At 39.6% G+C, this 17,085-nt stretch overlaps 1 protein-coding gene across 1 annotated transcript in view; it reads left to right on the top strand.

The window, feature by feature from the left end:
• LOC144282312 (uncharacterized) overlaps nucleotides 1-11,931 on the top strand; it is a 284,831-nt gene extending 272,900 nt beyond the window's left edge. The window contains exon 7 of the mRNA XM_077845800.1: nucleotides 11,535-11,931. Within this exon, the coding sequence (XP_077701926.1) occupies nucleotides 11,535-11,561 (27 nt within the window). The 3' untranslated portion in view covers nucleotides 11,562-11,931. The remainder of the gene's footprint in view (nucleotides 1-11,534) is intronic.
• Nucleotides 11,932-17,085: the final 5,154 nt, after the last annotated feature.

Here is a 17,085-nt window from a genome sequence, read left to right as displayed (position 1 = left end):
CAGCAGAGGGAGAGGGAGAAGCAGGCTCTCTGCTGAGCAGGGAGCTGGATGCAGGGCTCCCTCCCAGGACCCTGAGATCATGACCTGAGCTGAAGGCAGACACTTAACTGACTGAGCCACCCAGACACCCTGATAAAGGTGATTTTGAAATTTGTGTGATTTCACGAAGGTGATTTCAAAATCACCTTTGATTGTACCTTACAGATAGTAAAATGTGTTTGTACTTTAGATGCATTGCCTTATGCAGACCTAAAATGTTATATGGAAAAACTCTTTATGGAACAAGGGGTTTGTAGATAACCTCAAATATTCCCATCTCTCATTTGAGCAGTCTTGCCTTACTGATAGGTTGTTTCCTATCTCATTGTTCCTGTTGGGGGGAATTTTTGATATAAGGATACTTGTGGTCTGTCGGTGAGGTCTTCATAGAAGCTTTGGTGCCCCTGCAGATTCAGGGTTGGAGTGGTAAGGAAATCAGCCTGAAGTAGTTCTGATCTCCAACTCTCCAAACTATTTTGTGGCATGCAGGTGCTCTCTCTTTATCTGAGCTCTCTAAATTCTCAGCTTTCCTGGAGTTTTCAGGACATGGGGTATTGTCATCAGTCACCTCAACAGCAAGGCTGGAGACAAATTTATTTGGATTCAGGATTCTGGCTGAAATAAACTAAAGCCAATTAAACTTCCATAGAATGCAAAAGATGAAAGGAGGGAAAAAAGAGAAGGAGGAAAAGAAAAAAAGAAGAAAAGAAGGAAAGAATTTTATAAAGACACAGAGGTTTCTCACAGAGACCAAAGGCACATTTACACTTGATCCTCAGGAAGAACTTGGGATCCAGGAGTTGAGAAGTCAAGGAACTCACTCTTTGTCTCTCATTGGCTTCATTTTTCTTCAGTGGAACATGCTTCTGAGTCTGCATTTTATGTGTATCTACCTCATAGTAAATTGTTTTAACTTCTGGCCCAATCAATGACGACGAGAGAGGAGGATACATATTGCAAATAGAACCACAATGCTCAGTGCCCAAAGAGGGAAGAATGGTAGTAAGAAGAACAGAAATATTACAAGTTACTCAATATTCATCTTGTGCAGTGTTATATCTAGATGGATCACCCCCCATTCTAGACCATCCTTTTCGTTTACCAACTATTTTTTAAGTGTCTATGATAAGCATGGTTATGGGTTAGATGCCACAAAGAAACAAAAGAGGGCCAGATGTGTCCCATCAACTTGGGAAAACAGGATACTTATAAATTTAAATTTTTTTCATTTTAAACAACTAACTTAAATTTTTAAATGAATTACACTTTTTAAAAAAAGATTTTATTTTTTTTATTCATGAGACACACACACACACACACAGAGAGAGAGAGAGAGAGAGAGAGGCACAGGCAGAGGGAGAAGCAGGCTCCATGCAGGGAGCCCGATGTAGGACTCGATCCCGGGTCTCCAGGATCATGCCCTGGGCTGAAGGTGGCGCTAAACCGCTGAGCCACCTGGGCTGCCCATGAATTATACATTTAGAAATTAAACTAGAAATGTAATTTAAGATAGAAGTTATACTAATATATTTGTGAATCCAATATATTAATGTTGTGTTAATAAAATAATTCTATATTAATTATATTAATAAAACCAACATTAAGAAAATTAAATTGCACTTCAAGGTGTTCAGCAGAAATGATCATAGTAAAAATCTAGCACAAGTCAGTTTGTGGAGAATGAGATTAGAGGACCACAGTCTGTTTTAGGAGCCATCTGCTTAAACTTCCTTTTAATTGAGGAATCCCTTCTACAATATCTGTGACAGATGTAGGTCAGCCCACCTCTGCTTGAATGAGACAGAGTCCTTTGCATTGTTGCATAATGTTATTATTAGACTGTTTTTCCTTATAATAAAGCAAAATGAATCTCTTCATGATTTCTGATAATTGATTCTACCTCTAAGCATCCTTTGCATGCGACAGCCTAGCCAATATTTGAAGGTTTATGATGGCTTCCTCTCTTCTCTAAGCGAAAGAGTTGACTATCTTCCACTCTAAACCTTCCCAAATTCTTCAATGGCTACTTAGAAGACCTAACTTTTAGAGGTTCTTGAACCTTCATGTTTTATCTACATCCTTTCTAAATTAGTGAGCCAGACATAGACATTATATGGAGCCTGGCCTGTGTAGACAATAGCTTTTGTTTGATGGTGGGTCTGGAGCTTCCAGAAAATCAGAGCTTTTTTTAAAAAAAAAATCAGATCTCCACTCAAGTGATAGCTAATCACATTCTCTCTCTTTCTCAAAATGTGATTCATAAATCCCCAGCATCAAATTATCTGAGATTGCTAAAAACGAAGAATGAGGGCTCCTACCCTAGACTACTGGATCAGAATCTCTGGATGTAGAGTTCTGGACTTTGGACTCATTTTCATTAACTCTCTTGGTGTTTCCCATACATTGAAATTTCAGAACTTATGGTGACTAAGAATACAGGATTTCCCAACTTCTAGGTATGTGACTCTGGATAATTTACTTGACTTCTTTAAGCTTCAGTTTATCATCTACAAACTAAGCATAATAAGTAATTCAAAGATGATTTATTAAAATAATAATATATGCATAGCAAACACTGTTGATTATCTACACAATTGCCATTTCCTAGTCCAATCCTTCTCTTCTTTGCTGTGGAAAGGTTTATATGGGAAGGTGGTCCCACTGATGTGTTCAAGGAAGGTGAGCCAGGGGTGAATCATGATTGGTTTAATATGATACTGGCAGTCTCATTCCCCTTGCCATTGATTTAGGTACGGGTAAATAATTTCATCCTCGACAATAAGATGTGAGGGAAACTGTAGGGTAGGGCTTTCCTAAACAATAGAAAGATGTAGAAGGTGCACTCTTCTATATGTTGAGATATCTGTGTGGCCCCTGGAATCATTGCAGCCATTGTGCAACCACAAGGAGAGACGTTGCCCATCTGCCAAGAATGGCAGAGTTGGAGGATGGATCCTCCGTGATGTTGTTATGCTGCTTAATCAACTAACCCTGGAAACAGCCACTTCACCAACAATGGCTATAAGACAGAAAACTCTTACTACTTAACCTATTTTAGTTCGGTACTCTAACTTACAGCTGAAAACATTCTAACAGACATGGTGTGTAATGCCCTTGGCATAATCCGTAAAACATAATATTTGCACAATAAATGGCTACCATTATTTTATTATTATTAAAGAAATATTGAACTTCTTGTCCATTAAATTTAGGGCAGGGATTATAGTACCAATCCTATTATAAGATGCATCTGCCCAAAAATATTTGCTGAAGGTTGGCATTAACGCTCCTTGGTTTCCACTCTCTATTTCAGCCTATTGACATCATGGTGGTTAGTTCATACAATGTATACTAGCTCTTCTTCTTAGCCTTGAGTTTGTCACAAAAATGATCAATTTTTCAGCCTTTTAAGTTTTTATTTAAATTTAGCTTCCCCTGAAAGATGATTTCTGGTTTGAATAGGGAGAAATAGGCTTCTATGTTGGAAGTGGGGACATATCATGATTGAAAATTATTCAGGGAATCAGCTTAATTTCATGATTTGTCGTGGATAGTCCCAAGGTAAGTATTATAAAAGCATTTGGAGGGCAGCTTGTGGAGTACAAGGAATGAGAAATTTATCCTGTAAATCCCTGGAGGTTTTTGTCTGGTGAGGCATCTGAGGCAGTTAGCTGAAGTTACGTGCCCTGCCCAAGGTCATTCAATGACGGTGTGACCAAAAAGGGATTAGAATTCACAGTCACAGTGCCTGAAATTCCTGTGCGTGACTAGACTCTGCTACGTGATGTTACTTGGGGGCAATGGTAATTATTGTGGTAACAATATCTCCAGAGAACAAGGGGAGGTACAATAGTAGAGTCAGACTCATCACCTCATAGAATGGTACAACTGAAAGAAATCTCCAGGACTATCTTGTCCAACACTCTCATTTTACAGAGAAGAAAATTGACATCCATAGAGATCACGTGATATACCCAAGATCACATGGCCAATAAGTAGCAGAGCAGAGATGAAGACTTCTGCCTTATGATGCTTGTCTTCCTGCCTTTTCCCTGTATCAGTTCTGCTGAATGTATTTAAAAACATTCTTTCTAGAATTTTATGACATGAGAGCTGCAGACATTTAGCAAAATCATAAACTGCATTCTCTTCTTAGATCCACTGCTTAATTTTCATTTGTTCTACTGTCTAGTTTTATCAGAACTTCTTATATTTCTTTTGAATTCCTAGCAAGTATGCTAGGTCACTGCTTACTTTCATGGCTGGCTTATTAAGCCATCTTTCTGAAGTCTGTCCACCCTATAAAGAGGCTGATACTTTTGTGGCTCTAGGAACCAATGTGATTGCTCTATATTGAAATAGTACAGGTGAAAATTGGGGAACAATTCTTCAAGACCGAAATATCATTATAGAGCATCAATTACATGATGCATTATGGGCACATGGTGTATCATCTTTATCTTTATAAAAAGAGCTAAGGAAGTCCATGCTACCATGGTAATTTTATAGATGAGGAAAATGGAGATGGAGGACACACAGCTAAAAGCTGTACAGCTAGCATTAGAATCCAGGTCCATTTGAAGCTAGAACCCTTGATGTATCTAGAAAAAGGGGGGAGAGGGGGAATTCTGATGGATTTAGACACAAGGAAATAATTTGGAACCTAAAGCGCAGACCACAAAGGACAATGCTGGAAGTGGAGTCATCTGGTTCATCTGCAATGGTAGCAAGAGCACTGAATTCTAAGGAAAGCAATCACTGCAACTAAAGACAGTAGCCTATTTCACAATGTTGCTAAGGCTGGCCATGCTTGTGAATAGCTATCAAAAGTATGTTTGGTTTGGAAGGCAATATGGCACCATCCACTAGCCAGTTGAAGATGCCAACCAGGGGCTGAAGTTTTCAGACTGATGTTTCATTCACAAAAGGAACTGTGCCCTTGAATTCTGTGTCATGGGGGAGATGGAGCCTTGTTCAGCCTTGACAGATGTAGTATAGGGTAGAGGTTTAGAGCATAGACTATGGTTTAGGGTTGGTTTGTCTGGTCCCAGGTCCCTTGGACCAGTGATCTCTATCTCTAAATTCTTATCTCTAAAACGATAATGTACTTACCTCATAGCTTTGTTGTGAGAGTGCAATGAAATGACATGTGTGAAACACTGGGCACAGAGCTAGGCACTAGGTAAATAAATGTTTACAGCTATCATCATCATTGGTGGCTCCATATGAGGAATCAGGAGAGCAGGGCTCTACTTTTTCACTTCCTCTACAGACCCGTGCTCCTCCATTTTTCAGTAGGTTACACAAGTTTTCTGGACTTTAGTGCCATGATAGAAAGTCAATAAGATTGTTCTTCCCCATGCATTAGCGGGCCACATGGGAAATAGGCAGAGATGAAGAGAGGGCCTGGCTCCCATCCTGGCCTATGTGTTTTTTTTTGGCCTATGTATTATAGTCATTCATGATGTCTTTATGAAAGTAGATCATTTCTTTTTTTGTTTTGTTTTGTTTTGTTTTTGTTTTTGTTTTTGTTTTTGTTTTTGTTTTTGAGTAGATCATTTCTGAGTCAGATATGAGGCCACGCAAGCATGTCTCTGAGAATAACTACAAAAGCCCATGGTCTCATTTGTAGCCATGAGATTCTAATTTGTGGAGGTGACTGAGTGACAACACAGAGAAGCCAATACCATCGAGAAAAGAATTTATTACTTACATTTCCTCAGATTGGGGAGCAATGCCATGCCATATTCGGCCACAAGAGGAGCACCAGGTTTGGTCAGGAAAGCCTAGGCCAACGACTCTTGGGGTTTCTGCAGAAAAGATAAGATAAGGCAGAGTCAGTAGTAGATTGGCTAGTTTGAATAATTCTTGTGGCATTCAGATTATAAGGGAGGTCTCTAGTTTCCTGGTGCCTGGCCATGAGATGATTTAGGGAAGAGAAACATTGGCTTGGTGCATGAGAGAGTTAGATAAAGGAGATGCTTAGGGGATATGGACTCAGGATTGATTAGTTTGCACATGAAAGTTGTGATCATTAATCAGATATTATCTTTAGGAATTAGCTAGCCCTGGCAGGGGCACTCTCCCCTGGGTCCATAAGGTCCCCAAAATGTTGAAATATCATAAGATACAGAAAGTCTAAAACCATTATTAATACACTCATTTATCTGCCTCCTTTCTCATTCTGTGGTCCTCTGACCTTCAAGGTTCTCTGAAAAAAATAGATGAAGTCCTGGGCATCAAGTTCAAGGACACAGGTCAAGTGGTTTTGGATAGAAAAGCAAAACTGGTATGCTCTGATAGATTATGCTAACAGTAGCCTTGCATTCTTTCTTAGGCTTTGTGGTATCACACAATTTATAATCTATTTACCCTGCACAGACAAAAGAAAGAAAAAAAAAAAAAAAGGCAACGACAAGGAAAAGAGTTTCCTATAGCCAGCCCGCTATACAGTTTGGTAAGACTCTAGGCAACCACCAAATTTACATCAACCTTGCACTACCTGTTGCTAGCTTAGAATCTTTAGTTTGCCATTTTATTTATTTACTTATTTTTAAAGATTGTATTTATTTATTTGACAGAAAGAGAGAGAGAGAGAGAACACAAGTAGGCAGAGTGGCAAGCGAGGGAGAAGGAGAAGCAGGCTCCTTGCTGAGCAGGGAGCCCGATGTGGGGCTCAATCACAGGACCCCAGGATCATAACCTGAGCTGACGGCAGATGCTTAACCAACTAGGCCACCCTGATGCCCCTAGTTTGCCATTCTAGAATGGTATAGACTCTACTATAGCTGTAGACTTTCCCATATAAAATGAGACAAAGGCAAACACCACTTACCTCCCATCCACACAAGAGAATTCATGTTGTGAATTATTCACTGTATCTGATTTTCTTTTACTGCAGATATTTTCATAGCAGGTGTACAAGATGAAAAAGGCTAAATCAAATCTCACAGTGTTTTATAGCTACTTCCACTTATTAGCTGAGGCACCAATTCCCAAGCCTTGAGCATATTATAAAATTATGGTTTGTGCTCATGCACACTTGTTGCCAAATTAACTGGAAACCCAGACTTTGGGCCTGTTTTATAACTGCAGACTCATACCTGGTCACCAAGATGCTATTCCCATTGCAATTTATCTTCCACGTGTTAATGGATGACTTACTGATACAGGTCACTGGGTTCTAGGTACAGTAAAATAAATCTGGAGACCAGAGTGTAGAAAGGATTGCATTTATTCTCAAGACTGCACATGAAATACTGCACATAATGAAAATGTTTTCATTATTTCCAACAATACTAGTCATTTACATTCCTTTGATCTCAATACACAATTCCTCTAAATATTTATTGAATGCCTACTAATTTATAAGCTCCCCAGGCCTGTTCATTTTTTTAATCCTCACAAGCAGTTGGCTGTATTGGAAGCTAAAATTTATAGCTGATTGGGTAATTGTCCTATTGCAATGTTTCTCAAGATACACCCCATGGTTCATGTAAGGTCCAAAAGGATCCATCTGAGGGCATTGAATGAATGAATCAGACAATGGAAGACCTTCCTGTTTGAGAGTTCCTGGATGCTCATTATTATATACTACAGCTCACCTGCTGGTGTATAAGTGAGTTTATTAACAGTTTCTAAAATTAGGTATTCATATTCATATCTTTGTTGAGTTTGTGGAATATTCCACTAAGATAGTTTGCTCATATGCAATACTTGTCAATGTTGGAAACTCTAATTGCACGTGCACATGTGCAAGCAGATAGTTGGACTTCCTACTGTATTCATGGAGGGTCTTTGTTATCAGCGCACCTTAGTCTGCCTTGAGTCCATCAGGCTTTTCAGTTGCCGCTATCCTTGATTTAACTAAAATTTGTTTTGAATTTTTGCTTCTGTAGTCTTTGTCATTCCTGAGGGTTTTTTTCTTATTGTAATCTGGAATTGAGTGGAATATATGGGCTCCAGAAACTTGCCCTGCCTAAGCTGTCCCCAGTCAAACTATAGGGGGAGCAATCTCCAGACCTGACTTTCCACGCCATGATTGACATGATAGACTGAGAAGTACCAAGTAGGCAAATGCTATCTATTTCTGTATAAGCTGGAGAGGGTTCAGGATCACTTCTGTAATAATGCTCTTCTTGCTTACTGCCTTTGATCCGTATTCTTGAAGGGGAGAGAATTATACAGCTGGAAATGGTATCCAGCCTAAAGTTCCTTCTTCAGAGCTTCATCCTTCAGTGAGTGACTTGCTGATGTTCACAGGAGCACAGGAGTGGCAATTGCCAATTATTGGAGCGAGTGACATCATGACTTCTTGAGCTGTGACATCATGTGACATCATGACTTCATCGGTTTTTTATAAGTTCTTTCTCCCTGAGTATGAAACATGAACTATTGAGGGCTTCCAGAACATTCCTTTCTCCCTTCTCTACATTATAAATTTTGTTTTGGCATGTGTGCTCACTGATTTTATAATTTTTCTGTTTTCTAATTTTATCTATGGGCAGATTTGTAATACAGAGGAAGGCAAGAAAACAATGCTGACCTGGAACTGACCACTCGTGACTTCCAAACCACAGGCACCCAGAATAAAATTGTGCCTGAAAAGTCACACCACCATTTTTATTATTAAAGTCTGTACATTATAAATTTTCCATTTAAAACAAATAATGATTTATCTGTGCCTATTCTTAAGTGGAACTTATATGATTAGTTGATCTCACAAATTTTATTCACACATTTTGTGCTGAATGTAAACTGCTCAGTGAAGGTAACTAACCTGTGCTTGTCTCTCCTGAAGCTTGTGACCCAGGGGTAGGAGGTGAAGAGGTGACAGTGTGTGTCGGGGGACAGGGGGTGGGGGTCAGCAGATGGGATGAGGGATATAAATGAGTAAACAGGCAATTACAATATATGGTGTTAAGAGCCTTTATAGGGTAAGTTTGGGGTTCCATGGGGACATATGGGGGGCACATAAGTCCAATTTGAAGCAGTCATGGAAAAGTTTTAAAGAGGGAAGTTTTGTCTAAGTTGAGATGCAAAGAATGAAAAGCAGGATATGACCTACAGAGTAGAAGTCTAGAAAAAAATCAAGGTTCTTTTTACTAAATAAAATTTAAAAATTTATATTTGAGGGCACTTGGGTGGCTAGAGTTTGAGTGTCAGGTCGTGATCCGGGTGTCCCAGGATTGAGTCCTACATCGGGCTCCCTCTGGGGAGCCGGCTTCTGTCTCTGCCTCTTTCTCTCTGTGTGTCTTTCATGAATAAATAAATAAAATATTTAAAAAATTTTTAAATTTGATTTGATTTTCTTGTAAGATATTTTCCCTCATATGAGCTTTGGGATCTTTAAATGGCTGAATTCATCACTCACACGTTTATCAAATGCTTCTGAATCCCATGTCCCATTCCCATCTAAAGCGAAATGGCACCGTTTATTTACTTGTGAGGAAACTAATTTTAAGATTTGCCATTGTCTGTATACCCCCCATGGGAGGGTGCCCTGCCTGAGAACAACAGTGTCGAGTGTCTCACAATGAGAAAAGAAGATTGAGATTTGTTTCTTCTATACTGACTAGCTATTGAGCACTTACTATATATCCGACAGTGTTCTATGTGCTGGAGATATGGCAGTGACCAAAGCAGCACCTCTGCCCTCAGAGTACTTACATTCGAGTGGACAAAATAGGGTAAAATAAGTTAATGTATAGATGCCAGGTAGGGTGAATAGTATTAAAAAAGGCGAGCAGAGTGATTGGATGGGAAGAGGCTATTTTAGCAAGGGTAATTGGAGGAGCTCCTACGAGGACATTTTAACTTAGTAGGGACCTGGATGAGTTGGAGGAGTGAGCCATATAGCTCTCTGGAGAAAGAGCCTTCTAGGTGGAGGGAACAATAAGTGCAAAGGCCCTGAGGTAGGAATGTGCTACAGTTAAAGCTGACTGTCTGGAGGACAGGTGGAAGGTGATGTGGTAGTGAGGCATAACATTTGCATCTGGCATTTCTCAAGAGGAAAGAGAAAGATTTGCGTAGTCAAAACTCTATTAAGGAGCTTCAAAATTACACTCCAGAGAAAGTTAGTTCTGTCTAGAACGCGGATCATTGGGTCACCTACCTCCGAGAATTTTTATTTCTAGTTCTGATATTCTATAGGCCTAAAATAATCATCTTCTGCCCAAAGTCACACAAAGAGTGAGTGACAGAACTGAGATTTGGACACAGGCTACTGGCTCCAGAACCTTTGTCCTCACCAAGATATCCCCAGACTTCATGATAAGATAAATGTGATCGCTCTCTTGTTGAAGTGGGAGGAGAAAATAGGCATTAAGCAAGTCATTACAAACATGATGCGTCTTACCAGCAAGACCTAATCTCAGCTGGAGAAAGTGAGAGTTTAAGCATTTAAAGCTGAGAATTGAGGAAATGAACCAGATGTAAGAGATGTTGATCAGGCCTCTCCCCTGCGGATTTGGCAGCAGGTCAAAGGAGGACGTCCATGTCTTAGCTTGGATTCCCCCAGCAGTACCTAACATCTTGCCCTGAACAAAGTCTAGACACAAATTTTTGGGTTTTGTTTTGTTTTGTTTTTACTGAGTTGAAATAAAGACATTTCATTTCTTCCCTATTGCTGACTGCTTCTGGTAGAAATCTTCCTTAATCATTGTTTATAAATCCCAGTCTTCACAGTGCCTTGTGAGGTCACAGAACCAAATTCTTTCACTTACCTATAAGTGACACCCATTAATTTTAGTGGAAGCCACATGTATTTACTTGAGGGAAGAATTTGGTCAACGGGATATTGCAGAGTAATTAATGACAATTCCAGCCCCTTCGAATGCACATTTAGAATCTATAATCATTGTTTAAGAAGATTACATGCCACATGAATTAGAGGCTGTGGAGTCAGAGCAACCTCTGCATTTAGATAGTTGTCCATTCCTTATCCCGTTCACTTCCTTTCCTTCTCAGATTAACACCATGCTGTTATTATTTTTTTTACACCTAGTTTCCCAGGTTTAAAAACAAGAACTATAGTTTAAAGGTTTTTTAAAAATATGGAAGCCCTTTCTGAATTAAATTGTTTGGGGAGGGGGCTGTGGACCCTGCCAAATACTGCTCCCTGAAGATCTTTCCAAATAGGACTGTCAGTCCAGGATGGTCTAGCTGGGGTCTGTCTGCTGCTGACCCCAGGGATCCTTTCTGACTTTGTGTATCTGTTCTCTGTTTTCCTAGCACCATGCTCAGGAAGGAAATGTGTCCTGCTTAGGCTATGGTTTTAGATCTATGAATCATCTGGATATTCCTCTGCATTTTAAAAAGTGTCTCAAAGAAAGAATAAATGTGTAAACGTTTAGTGGCGGGGAGCTGCAGACTATAGACTGAGATGTATCAAAACTAAAACCTTTTTAAAAAATTCCTCCAATAATGCTCTTATCTACCTCCTCTGTCATTCACTTTTTTTTTCTCCTTTCTCCTTCTTCTTCTGTCTCCCACAGGCATATTGTGTGATGGGAAAATATTAAATCAACAGTTTGGAAACTGAAGTTCTGCCTGCAGTTCCTGCTCTTGTCTTTGGTACCAGAAACAAGTTACTCGATTTCTCTTGGCCCCAATTCCTTTTCTTGTTCAACAGATATTTGTTGAAACCTACCATGAACACTGTTTTACTGGGGATTTGAAGGTGAAGAAAGCATACACAGTCTTTGTTCTTGTGGAACTGACATTCTAGTAGGAAAATGAGATATGACCACAAAGAGATAGGAACCCAACTTCATCATGTGAAGTCACCCATATTTTTATGTCTGTGGCTTCTTTGTCTGTAAAATTGTATGGCATTATCTATGCTATATGTTCCAGACATTAAACATTATTAAAAATGCAGCACTTTTAGGACACCTGGCTGGCTCTGTTGTGGAGCATACAATTCTTGATGTTGGGGTTGTGAGTTCTAGCCCATGGTAAGTGTAGAGATTACAAAAAACAAACAAACAAACAAACAAACAAACAAACAAACAAAACCAGCATTCACAAAGGATCTAGAATTGTCAAACCAATTTTTAAAAAGAACAAAATTGGAGGACTTATTCTGTCTGATTTGAGTACTTACTGTAAAAGCTACAATAATCAGGACAGTGTGGTGATGGTGTAAGGATAGCTGTGGAGTAAGGCAAGAGTAAATTAATCACGAGTAAATAAATTATGCTGGCATAACTGGATTTCTAGATTAAGAAAAGCACCTTGACTTATTCTTCACAGCATATGCAAAACTTAAATTAAAACAGATCGTAGACCTAAATCTAAGAGCTAACAACATAAACTTTCTAGAAGAAAACATAGGAGAAAATCTTTGTGATCTGGGATCAGGTAAAGTTTCTTATGTAGCACACAAAGAGCTTGAGCCATAAGGAAAAATTAGCAAATTGGACTTCAAAAAGACTAAAACCATTAGCTTGCCAAACACATAAGGAAATGAGAAAGGAAAGCTATTAATTAACAGAAAATATCTGTAAGGCATATATTTGAAAAAGGACTTGTATCCAGATAATATAGTGTTCTCTTGTAACTCAATAATAATAAAACAATCCCATAATAAAATGAAATAATATTTTAATAGACACCACACAAAGGAAAATATGTGGGTGGTAAGAAGGCACACAAAGAGTCTCAACATCATTGGTGATTAGAGCAATACAACTTAAAACCACAATGAGATACTACCGTGCCCATACTAGAATAGCAGAGATTGAAAAGACTAACAATACCAAGTGTTGGTGAGGACACGAAGCAACTGGAAATCTCATATGTAGCTGGTGGGTATACAAAATGATAAAGTAATTTCACAAAGTGAAGTTTCTTAAAATGTTAGAATATACTTACCAGATGACCCAGCAGTTCCACTCTTGGATATTTGCCTCAGAGAAAGAAAAACATCTGTCCACAGAAAACTTATACATGAATGCTCAGAGTATTATTATTTTGTAATAATTCCACACTGGAAACAATCCAAATGACCATTTAAAAAGAATTAAAAAAAGAGAGAAAAAAGAAAATGGTCGTATATAATGGAATGTTGACAACTGAAGGGGACCAAGTACTGAAATAATAACACAGATAAATATCAAAAGCATCCTTCTCAAGAAGCCGAAAAAGAAATGTCAAATACTGTTCTATATAATTCCATTTACATGAAATTCTGGAAAGGGCAAAACTATAGTGGCCACAGCATACCAGTGATTTCCTGAGGCTGGGGTAGGGGGAGGGAAGGAAGGGGAATTGAGTGCAAGGGGGCATAAAGAAAATTTGGGGGTCATGGAAGTATTCCAAAATGTAATCATGGTGGTGGAGGCATGACTATACATTTACTAAAATTCATTCACAGTTAAAATTGGTGAAATTTACTATACATAAATTATACTTAAATAAAGTTGTAAAAGCTGTTAATTCAGAATAAATGCTTGGAGCTTATAAAAAGCAGCACATTTTACGAGGCAGCTACAGAGAACAAGGGAGAAGTCGGTGAGCAACAGGCGAATTTTTGAGGTTCATCCAGGAAAAACTTCTACTTGTAATGGAACCCCAGCAATCCTAGGCAATATAGAGCCCAACTTGGGACACCGTCTGGAAGCAAGGCAGAAATGTCAGGCGCCAGAAATAGGTTTCTTATCACCCCCGCAGCAATCTCTGTCAGAAGCTCCAGGCTGTGGCTTGGCTGCTTTATCTGCTAGATAAGCCCTGAAGGGTTTCTCCTCAGCCGCTCCCTGGAGGCCTGGAGGTAAGAGGGTGGCAAGTGTGGGGCGGCCCAGCCTTCTCGCTCTGGGTTTGCCTCCCTGACACATAATGTGTCCCTTCAACTGTGGAACTTCTGTAGCTCTCCAGCCACTCCTTTGAGGGCTCCGGCCTGCATGTCCTACCTGGGGTTTGATGTTTCCTGTGGTGCCGATTTCTTGAGGGCATCAAGGAGAGCAAGCAGCAGAGAGCTGAGTAGAGTTAGCACAAGGCTCCTCTTTGAGAAGACCCTCCGCACTTGAGCTTTCCTTCTCCTGCTCAATCCTGTAACCCAGTTCTGTGCCTCAGGACCTTTGTCTCCCTTTTCAGCAGGCACTCAGTGGCCATCCCTCCCAGGACTTGTTGGAGAAGAACATGACTTCTCCCCGAAAATCCTCCCTTGTCTGAACAAGCATCTTGGAAACTCACCTGTGGCTTCCTTCCACATAGACGGATCCATAATTTCACAAATTATTTATTAGGATCCAAAAAGAATTTACAGCAAATCTAGAGCACTGATTTCCAAAATGTCTTCCTCAGAACTGAGAGGTATGAGTAGGCGCTCAGTGGAAAATGCAGTCCGTGATCAAATACATTTAGAAAATGCCAATTAAATGGGTCTTTATATACCGTACACTACAAGAAGTCTGAATATGGTCCCTCTGATCATGAGCCTCATGACATGGGCAGGGAGTTGCAATAAGCAGTGTTTGATCAGAGAAATACTTTCTTCTCTCAGACTGTAGAGCAGCCCTGTCAGAAATATCCGACAAGCCATACCTGTAATCACATGTATAATCTTAAGTGTTTTGGTAGTCATGATTTTGAAAATAAAAAGAAATAGGCAAAAAAAAAAAAAGAAAGAAAAGAAATAGGACTAACTTTCAATGTAAGTTTTTAATATATTTAACATTTTTTAGAGATGTTTTAGGTTCACAGCAAAATGGAGTGGAAAGTACTGAGATTTCCCATATGCCCCTCCACCTGCAACACCCACAGTCTGCCACACTCTCTTAATTTAAATGATATATTTTATTTAACCCAACATATAAAACTATCATTACTTCAATGTTAACCAAGGAAGTGGTAAAGCCCTGGGAATTTGAGATGACCTTCCTGAGTTACAGACCCACTTAGTGTCAGACATGAGACCAGCACACAGACTTCCTGACCCTCACAGGAGAGTTCTTTCCAGTTATTTCCAGAAACAATTCTTTTCCTTTTAGAAGGGAGAATTCCAAGCTCCTTGCTTTGCCCCCGAGAACTCTCCTCTGTTCCCTCTGAATTGAATCAGGATGGGTCTTGGTCTAGAGTCAGAGAGCACCTGCATTTCTGTGACTAGCCACAGCTTTTCATTCATGGTGGGCTTCTTGGAACCTCCATGCAGTGTCCCTTCTTAATTCCCAACGGGGGCTCTTTCAGGCCATTGTGCGCTAGGATCTCTTACCATGGGACTGTTGTGATGGCTCCTGGCCACTGGGGCCCTGCACTGGAGAGGATGAGAGGAATCTTCCATTCACCATCCCATCAACAAATACTTACTGAACACCTACCATGTGCCAGGCTCTGTTCTTGGTGCTGGGGATGCACCAAAGAACACACCAAGCCCTTGTCCTCTGGAGTTTAGATTCTAGTGGCAGGAGAGAGACAAAACACAGATATGTAAATATACGGCCTGTCAGATGGCAATAAGTGTTACTAAGAGAAGATAAAAACAAATACGGAGAAAGCAGGGTAAAGAATGAAGGTAGGTTGGGGAGTGACAGATTCTTTTATCGTACAGATTCTAGGTGTGGTACTTATTGATGGAAAGGGGGAATTAATGTAAGGAAAATAACCTTCCTAGCCTGTATTATTAAAGTGTGTTTAAATGCCTTTAACACCTTTGTTAACACAGAGATCCTCTGAAGCAAATAATGAGAATATTTCTTAACAACTAAAGCACATACCATTCACCAGGCGCTGGGCTGAGCATGTGGTGTGGGTCAGCAATTTAATGAGAAACCTAGGGTCTCCCCTAACCTTATTTCATTTTCCAAATCTCTGTAGTTAAAAGCTGTCAGGAAGGCAGAAATTGTCACAATGAGCTGCCATTTATTAAAATCAGTCTCTGTTCAAATACCCCTTCCTGTTTAACTTTAGCAGACGGCTGTGGGTCAGTCCCCTTTGTGGCTCATAGCCTCATTGCTTGTTAGATATTTACAATGACACTGTACAGTGAAACCATAAAACAGCTGAATTGTAAAAGGCGAAAGCACAATTTGCCGTTTAGGATTTCATGAGGTTGAGGAAAGTGATACAGCAGTTACTAGAATGAGTCTCAAAGCAGTTGGCAAATGCAGATTTGGGTGGTGTAACCAGCTGACAGTTCAAGAAAACAATGACTGGATAACGACAAGGGCTTCTGAAAGCATGGCTCTACACCAAGGGAGCACGAGAGACCATTGTAAACCGATGACATTCAGGATAGCTTTGCAGAGCCAGATAATGTTCCTTTGAGGTCACATATGAAGTGCAGGATATTGCATAGTGCTACGCATACAGTTTTGCTTGAAAAATGTAGCAGAAACCTCCTAAGGGATTTGTTTGCTGGGATTTTATTTTCCCCTGAAAATAAAGATACAGCTAAAACATTAGATTTCATTAAATGTAAGTTTTATAATCTGTATAATTTTTAGATCATTTTCCAAGAAAATGTTCCCAAACACCTTATGTTTTCAATGACATTTTGGTGCATTCATTTGAAGTGATCTTTCCTGGGTGTCACTTACTCTGGAATGACAAGAAATACCCTGTAGATGCTACTAGGGTCTAGACTTTTCAGGCGAAGAAACTGAGCTGTGAACAATTTAAGTAATTTGCTCAAGGTCGTATAAACTGGTAATAGAGACTGCTAGAAACCTAACCATGTGGGAGTCAGACCACCTCTCCACTACGCAACACTGCCTCCTAGAGGGGTCACATTGATTTAGCTTATTCTTAACCAAAAAAAAAAAAAAAAACTAAAAGCCTTGCATAAAAAAATGTTTAGTACCCATTTCTTATGGACCTCACAGGTAGGAATGATGCTACATGAAATATTTTGGCTCAAGGTGGTTTTGAGCAGTAAATGAGCACATTGTTTATTGTCTCGCCATCATCATTTATACAGTCTAAAAGGTTTGAAGTCTGAACCACCTAACTGCCAGTTAAAGTCTATTATCTTTGTGTTGGCTTAACCTCTGCAGGACATATCAGGGAAGTTAAACATATCTGTTATAAGTGTTAGGTATCTAATTGCCT

Source organism: Canis aureus, chromosome 13 (assembly GCF_053574225.1).
Source record: "Canis aureus isolate CA01 chromosome 13, VMU_Caureus_v.1.0, whole genome shotgun sequence".
Taxonomy (NCBI): Eukaryota; Metazoa; Chordata; class Mammalia; order Carnivora; family Canidae; genus Canis; species Canis aureus.
The sequence above is the reverse complement of the archived record's forward strand: the minus strand, read 5'-3'. Positions and strand labels throughout refer to the sequence as shown.